The 8,442-nt window shown below is 37.7% G+C and overlaps 1 protein-coding gene across 2 annotated transcripts in view; it reads right to left on the reverse strand.

The window, feature by feature from the left end:
* Positions 1 to 8,442, reverse strand: part of PRKAA1 (protein kinase, AMP-activated, alpha 1 catalytic subunit) — a 38,467-nt gene that overhangs the window by 15,372 nt on the left and 14,653 nt on the right. The window contains exons 2-4 of one of the 2 annotated variants that reach the window (XM_006875396.1): positions 3,813 to 3,954; positions 2,089 to 2,182; positions 1,606 to 1,650 (exon numbers count right to left, since the gene is read on the reverse strand). In XM_006875396.1, the coding sequence (XP_006875458.1) occupies positions 1,606 to 1,650; positions 2,089 to 2,182; positions 3,813 to 3,954 (281 nt within the window). The remainder of the gene's footprint in view (positions 1 to 1,605; positions 1,651 to 2,088; positions 2,183 to 3,812; positions 3,955 to 8,442) is intronic. The other variant, XM_006875397.1, reaches the window with a different exon arrangement.

Consider the following 8,442-nt stretch of genomic DNA (forward strand, 5'->3'; position numbering starts at 1 on the left):
AAAAAAAGGAGAAAAGCCAAAGAGGATAGAGAGAAACACTGTTGACCGATGATGTATGGAGGGGGTTGTAATCAATGTAATGAAACAAGTCATATGAATGGCTGAATGTGAAACTGATGATGTGCCCTGTAAACTTTCACTCAATCCACAATAAAAACCTTAAAAGAAAATTAAACAGAGAGGTAATGCTACAACACTCAAGAGACAAGCAATATGTGAGACTGAATGTTGCTGCCTATGAATCAAGCATACATTATTATATAGTAAACTTTTTATTTGTAAATAGGAAAAGTTCACATTAAAATAATGATGGAGACTGTGCTCACCTCAGCAGCACATATAAAATGACAAAAAGTACAGTATATACATAAGCCAGCAACATGAGCATTTATTACAGTTACAGCTTATATACGTACTGTACCATTATACACCTGGCAACACAACTGTTTTATATACAAGAGCCATAAGATACACAGCTTGCACGCAGGAGGCTGGGGCATTCACTACAACCAGTTACATCTGCTTCATTCTATTCTCTGAGCAGGATCTCTGAACTCTATTATAATCTTATGGAACAGTGGATATTTATGCAGTTGGACATTGCCTGAACAGATGTTATACAGCACATGACGAAATTCACTGTAGCGCTGTAGGATAAGCACCGGACTGCAAGGTCAGTCTGAACCTTAAACCCACCAGCCACTCCTTGGAAATCCTATATATCAGGGTCACAATGAGTTGGAACCTACTCAATGGCACTTAACAGCAATAAAATGAAAAAGTTCCTATTTAATCAACCTTCAACCAATAAGTTCTACCCACATTTAGTACCTCACTTTTAATTAAATATGATATACAACCAAGAATTACCAGACATCCAGGAAAGGTCACATATGAAACAGACCAACAGAAATGAACAGGAAAAAAAGGGAGATGGGGTACAAGAAAAAATCAATGCTGAGAACAAAAGAAAACGTTTTATAAAAACCTAATTATTCTCAGATCCATGGAACAAAATTTACAGACTATTTAAAGATTTTCTATAAACAAGAAAGATCTTTTGAAAAAGAAAATAATGACAGCTGAAATTTTTATATTCAACAGGTAAAAGTAAAGAAATATTCCACAATGTAAAACAAGATGACCAAGAAATGAGAAATGGAAAAGAAAACAAGATTTTGATGTAACTTGTGCCCGTTTCCATTTTCCAGGCAGAACATTTGAGTGGAGGGAGGGTGGGGAACAGAAGAATAGGAATACCTGCAAGTAAAATCAATCATATGATGAAATGTAATGAAATCTAAATTAACTTGATTAATGAGTTTGATTTGGATGAAAGTAAAATAGATAAGATACACTGTATAGAACATATGAATGAATGAATAATGTAAAGAACTTTAGACTGGAAGTTTTTTTAAAAAGGCTTTCAGATGCTAGATGTGGCTCTCCCAATAAGGGGGTTTTGGATACCTTACTATAATCTGTGTGTGGAAAAAGGCATGGGTGAGGGGCACTATTCACTTTTTAAATCTGTAACTTAAGATACTATTCAAAATGTTTTCATAAGTTCCTTCCAGCTCTACATTCTTTAAGTCTAATTCCTACCTCCTTCATGGAGCCTGTTCTTACTACTCCAGGTACACCAGATTTCTGAAACCAAAAAATGAATGCAATTTAAATGGCTAGGGTTGACTAGCAAGGCCGAGATCTTTACATATTTAACATTATACTTTGTAAGACTTAAACATATCTTTATGAGGATTTTTATGTACCTCAAAAACATAAATCTGAGGATTCTGAGTTCTGGGGTCTTTACCCAGCTCTGTCATTAATAAATATGTGACCTTGAGGATATAGATAAACTGTTAGCCTCAGTTTCCACATCTGCATTAGTAGTTTACATTAAATGACCTTAATCTTTAAGGTCCTTTCTAGCTCTAAATACACTATGATTCTAAACAAATTTATGACTACAGTGATTTGGTTACTAAATAAACCTATTAAGAAAATTGCTTTCTGACATTCTGACGCTAGTAAGGGATGAAGGGAGGTATAAAACATATACAGGATTAAATCAGAACTGCTTACCCTTCCATTTTTACAGATATAATCAAATAGCTCTCCTCCTGAGACATATTCCATCACCATGAAAATATCAGATGGTGTACTGATGACCTGGTACCTGGTGAGAGAAAACATTATCTACTAACATTAAGACATGTATATTCATTCATTCAATAAATATTTACTAAGTGTCTATAATGTACCCAGCACTGTGCTAGAAGGTGGGGAAACAGCACAGAACAAAACAAATTCTTTGTCTTTATGGAGTTCATGTTCCAGGAACCAGGAAACAGACACTAAAGAAGTAAGTCATATGTTAGGTGGTGGAATGTGCTATGAAGAGAAATAAAACAAAGGGGACTCGTATATAAGACAGTCAAAATGAAGGCATCTCTGATAAGAGTGCTTGAGAGAAGAGCCTGAAGGAAGTAAAAGAGCAGCAAACTATGCCATTATCCAGGAGGAAAGTGAACCAGACAGAGGGAACAGCATGTGCAAAGCCTCTCCCCACCCCCAGTAAAGCCTGGCTGACATGGCTGAGGAATGGTAAAAAGGCTGGAGGAGAGTGAGCTGGAGGAGAAATATAGGATGTGGCATCAAAGAGGTAATGGAGACCAGAGGGCACAGGCTTAGCTGTGACTCTAAGTGAGATGGTAAGCCACTGAAGGTTTCAAGCAGAGTAGTCATGTGAGCTGGCATATTAAAAGAACCACACTATAGTATGAAGAAATGGCTGTGGACAGCAAAGGTGTTAGCAGGAGCTTACTACAACAGTCCACAAGAGAGAGAAAGGTGGCACAGATTAGGGTGATGGTGATGAAAGAACTGAGAAAGTCAGGTCTAAATTTTGAAGGACAAGATGGAATAGATTACCAAGTCTTCTCCATGAGATACTACTGAGGAACTTGGCTACTACTGAGATGGTGAAAACTGTATGAAGAGCACGCTTAGGAGACTGATATAAAGAGTTCAATTTTGTCCATGTTGATTATGAAAATGCTTCATGGACACCTAAATGGAGATGGTAAGTAGTCAGTGGGCATAGAGTTTGCAATTGGGCAGGAGGTTTTGAGGCAGGAGATGTACATTTTGGAATCTCCAGCATAAGGATGGTATTTAAAACCATGTTATATCAACAAATTAGAAAACGTGAAGTGAATCAAATTTTGAGTCAGCCAGTTCAGTACAAAACCCTACACAAGCAGCTTGAATTTATAGCACACATAATGAAGCCAAAAGTGCACACAATCAGTAAGTTACCTATAGATCCTATAATTGGCAACTATAAAACAAGAGTAAGATTACTACCCTTTTGAAATACTGGATTCCTGAAATGGTGTTGTTTGGTCAAATGTAAACAGTATGGGGTAAAGCTTTTCTGTGCTACTCTAGTCTCTAGTAAGGCTAACTAACAGCATACAGAAATTTGGGGGTGGAGAGATCTTACTAGCTAAAAAAAAACCAACATTCTTGGTTCTACAGCAATAGGGGCAATGAACATTATAAAAACAGCATTTGTCTAAAAGCTGAGAGAACCAGGAAAACAGTTGATAAGCACAAGGGCAAACATGAACATAAGCTTCAGTGAACCAGGAACAGGATTAGATAAATACATTCAAAAGGAAACTTTTCAAAGCTTAGGCAAAACAAACCGAAGAAAAGTCAATCATCTTTCCCATTTGTCAGACTAAGTAGTTAACAAAACTGATAAAGATAACTTGACCATATTCAATATAATCAGAGCTTACAGTTTAATTATGTGAGGATGCCTGAAAAGCTTGAGGTTCTGAATTTCTCTGCGGATTTTTCCTACAACATCAAGGCTTCGGATTTTCTGTCGATTCAGTATCTTCACAGCAACTTTATGCCCAGTTAATTCATGTTTGCCAACTGTAGGAGAAATAATATTTAACATATTACTACCAGGCTTGTTTAATAATACATTTAGATCTAGTATAAAAGTAATCTTAGTTTTCTTTGAAAATACTTCCATTTAAGTTCCTGTCTCCTCTAATTTATACATGGATGTTTACACGTTTAAGAGGGACTAAGAGGTAAAAACCTAAGAGACTAGTAACAGCGCTTTCATCTAGAAAGGAAAATCATAATGCCAAACGAAAAAGACTTATTTTTCACTCAATTTTTTTTTCCTTTGCTTTTTAAACTATTGTTTCAAACTATTTTTTTTTTTTTTTTTTTTGGTGTATAGTTCTGTGGTTTTAACACATATAGAGATCTGTGTAACCAATACCATACTCAGGTTACAGAGCAATTCTATAATGCCAAAAATTATCCTTCTATTATCCCTTCCATAAACAAACCCCTTTATTCAGTTTGGTTCATTGAAATACAATTTTTAATTTTTATGATGAAGTTAAAAATAAGAAAGAAAGAAAAAAAATTAGCAGTGTCCGCTTTGAAACATCACGAGTCAATAGTGATAACAGAATTTGGACATTTTCATAGAGGTCATGTCTCAAAACATTTAGCTGCTATGTGCCCATCCTCAAGAGAATATACAAGGAGCTTCAGACAGTTCAAAGAAAAAATGCAATTAAAAAGTAATGGAATTTTCCCACAAACATTTTGAAGATTCTTTATATATTACATCAAAATCAGATAAGAGAAGAAAAAAACAAAGAACCAGATGATCATATCGATTGATGCAGAAAAGGGATTTGACAAAATCCAACATCCATTCCTGATAAAAACCCTCAACAAAGTAGGAATTTAAGGGAAATTCCTCAATGTAATTAAGAGCATATATACAAAACCAACAGCCTACATTATTCTCAATGGAGAGAAAATGAAACTGTGAACAGGAACCAGACAAAGATGTCCTCTGTCACCACTTCTATTCAATATGTGCTGGAAGTCTTAGCAAGAGCTATACAGCAAGACAGGGAAATTAAAGGCATCCAAATTGGCAAAGAGGAAGTAAAACTCTATTTGCAGACGATATGATCCTATATATAGAAAACCCCAAAGACTCAGTAAAAAAGCTACTAGACCTCATTGGAAGATTCAGCAAAGTGGCAGGATATAAGATCAACATACAAAAATCAGCACTGAAAAGTACATTAGGAAAGCAATACCATTTACAATAGATGTCCAAAGGATGAAATATCTAGGAATAAATGTAACCAGAGAAACAAAGAACCTATACAAAGAAAACTACAAAACATTACTACAAGAGCCTTTATATTGCACAAGACCATAAATGGAATCCAGAACTGACTGAGGTAGGAAATTTCCACTGGAAAGGACAAGTAGACCAACCTGGAGCGGCTAAAAGAACAGAAGCTACTTCCTGAAAGAAAAGACCAGCAGGAAAAATCCAAAACAATAATAGCAGTCTGATTGATTACTACAAGAACAAGTAAGCTGTTTGCCCAGGAGCCATCAAGGCAAGTGGTCAGGATCCCTCAGAGCAAACCCCCTTCCAACACTGAGACTACTCAAGGGGAATACATGAGTAGGCATGTGGTCTGGCTGGTGACCACATTAGTCACCGATAAGGGGAAGAAGGGGAAAAAACAGCAATGAAGGGGCCAGCTAAGTCCGACCACATTCAATAGACCCCTGTGAACCAGGGTGGAGACCTGGATGGCCAGCAGTACAGCAAGACCCGGGGACTCCTGGGCCCTGAGGCAGTGACATGACCACAGAGGCCTAGAGCAGAGGGTGAAGCGTCCAGCTGATATGAATTGAGAGGAGATGCACAAAAACACCCATACTTGCAGATAGTACCCACTTGACCTGGCTTCAATGGCTGGATGATCAGAACTCGACTAGAAGAAGAAAGAAGACAGGGAAAAAAAACAAGAGAAACCTACTACAATTTGATGAACTTTACCTATACTCATAGATGTAGTAGCTCAAAAAAGGGAACAAATCTTTGCAGTGAAGATCACTCCCACTCCCTCAGTACACAGGGTTGCCAGGGATGGGTAACTTAGACATTGGCTACCCAAAATAGGGGGGCCTATAAAGGCAAGAAGTGATTGGCTGCAACTCTCAAGCCACCACAATATAACAAATTGACAGGTGAGTAATGGGGCAACTCTATGCACAACAGAACAAAATGCCTGGCCCTTAGCCAGCTTCACATTTGTTATCTTTGAGCTCATTGATGCTACCACTGTGTCAATCCATTTCGTTGGGGTCTTCCCCTTTTCACTAACCTTCCACTATACCATGCATAATGTCCTACTCCATGGATTGGTCCCTCCTAATAGCATGTCCAAAATATGACATATGAAGTCATACCATCCTGGATTTTAAGCATCATTCCAACTGTACTTTATCCAACAGATCTGTTTCTTCTTCTGGCAGTCACGGTACTTTTAATATTCTTCTCCAACACCATAAACTCAAATGCATCAATTCTTCTACAGTCTATCTTATTTACTGTACAACTTTCACATATATATGAAGAGACTGAAAACACTATAGCTTGGGTCAAGCACACCTTAAATCCTCAAACTGATATACATCTTTTGATTTCTTGAGTGCTACTTCCATGAGTGTTGATAGTGGATCCAAGCCAAATGAAGTTTTTCACAACTCTAATCTTCTCTTCATTTTTTGTTGTTGTTGTTGTTAAGTGCCGTTGAGTCAGTTCCAACCCATAGCAACCCTGTACAGGGTTTCCGAGGCTGTAAATCTTTACGGGAGCAGAACGCCTCATCTTTCTTCTGCGGAGCGGCTGGTAGTTTCGTACTGCTGGCCTTAAGGTTCACAGCTCGATTCTCTTCATTTAATATGATGTTATTTATTAGTCCAGTCATGAGGATTTTAGTTTTTTTTATCCTGAGGTGCAATCCATACTGAAGGATGTAGTCTTTGACCTTTATCAGTATTTTAAATCCTTTTCACTTTCAACAGGCAAAGTTGTAGTACTGTTAATGAATCTTCCTCCAATCCTGATGCCACATTGTTCATATAACCAAGCTTCTCAGAGTAGTTGCTCAGCGTACAGGCTGAGTAAGTATGATGAAATGATACACACCTTTTCTCATGTTAAACCAGTATACGCTTCTTCTTTTCAACTGACTGCTTCTTGGTCTAATTGTACAGGTTCCGCCTGAGCACAGTTAAGTGTTCTGGAATATCCATTCTTCAAAATCTTATCCATAGTTTGTCATAATCTAGTTAGAAGCCTATGCATAGTCGATAAAGCCCAGGTAAACATCTTTCTGGTATTCTCTGCTTTCAGCCAAGATCTATCTGATGTCAGCAATGATTTCCTAGTTCCACATCCTCTTCTGAATCTGACTTGAAATTCTAGCAGATCTCTGTCAATCCCTTCCCTTCCATAACCCTTTGTATTCATATTCAAATTAGAAACAAAACTTTTATTTTTAATTTTTAAATTAAGTCAGAAATAAGAAAGAATCCTGGCTCACTCATCTATGCTAGAAGACCTGGGCAAGTGACTGAAAGATCCATTAGCAATGACATGCCTCATTCCACGTCCTCTTCTGAATCCAGCATGAACCTCTGGAAGTTCTCTGTCACTGTATGGCTGCAGCCGTTTTTGTAATTAACTTTAGCAAAATTTTATTTGCATGGGATATTAATGATATTTGTTGCAGACCGTTCAGACCCAGTCAGGAGTTCGAGGCCCTGTGGGCCCAAGTGTTGCAGACCGTACAGGCCGCTGGCTCTGAGGAACAAACTCTAGCCACTTAGCAGACAGAGCAAACTGTCTTTCATCTTATTGTTCAGTCATGTTTATTATTAATTTCATACATAAAGCCTTGATATCCACAGATAAATATAATAACCTCCTAAGACCGAAACTAAAAGTTCCTAAAGCAGATTTGCTGGGCTCTGGAGAAAATTTCTCCCAAAGAATTCACTCTAGGTAGATAAGCGACTTCCCGGTCTTTGTTCTAAGAACTAAAGGACTGCCGACTTATAGTGTTTCCAGGGGCAGGCCATTCAACTAGGCTCCTGAAAACCTGGCTCAGGAAGCCAACACAACGGGACATCTCCTAAGCCTTTTTTTTTTTTTTTTAAGGTTTTTATTGTGGATTGAGTGAAGAAAGTTTTCAGGGCACATCATCGGTTTCACATTCAAACATTCATATACCTTGTTTCATTACATTAATTATAATCCCCTCCACATACCATCAGTTAACAGAGTTTCTCTCTATCCTCTTAAGCCTTTTTTGGGGGGAAAAAACTTAGCCTTCTTGGAATTTACAGTCTCGGCTTTTAGGGAAGGTTTTTTACATTTATCTGTGGGTATCCAGGGCTCATGTATGGAATTACTAACCAGCATAACTGAATAATCAGATAAGGGACATTTGCTATGTCTGCTAGGTGGCTAAAGTCTGATCCTCAGAGCCTATGGTTTGGACGGTCAGCAAC

Source organism: Chrysochloris asiatica, unplaced genomic scaffold (genome assembly GCF_000296735.1).
Source record: "Chrysochloris asiatica unplaced genomic scaffold, ChrAsi1.0 scaffold00325, whole genome shotgun sequence".
Taxonomy (NCBI): domain Eukaryota; kingdom Metazoa; phylum Chordata; class Mammalia; order Afrosoricida; family Chrysochloridae; genus Chrysochloris; species Chrysochloris asiatica.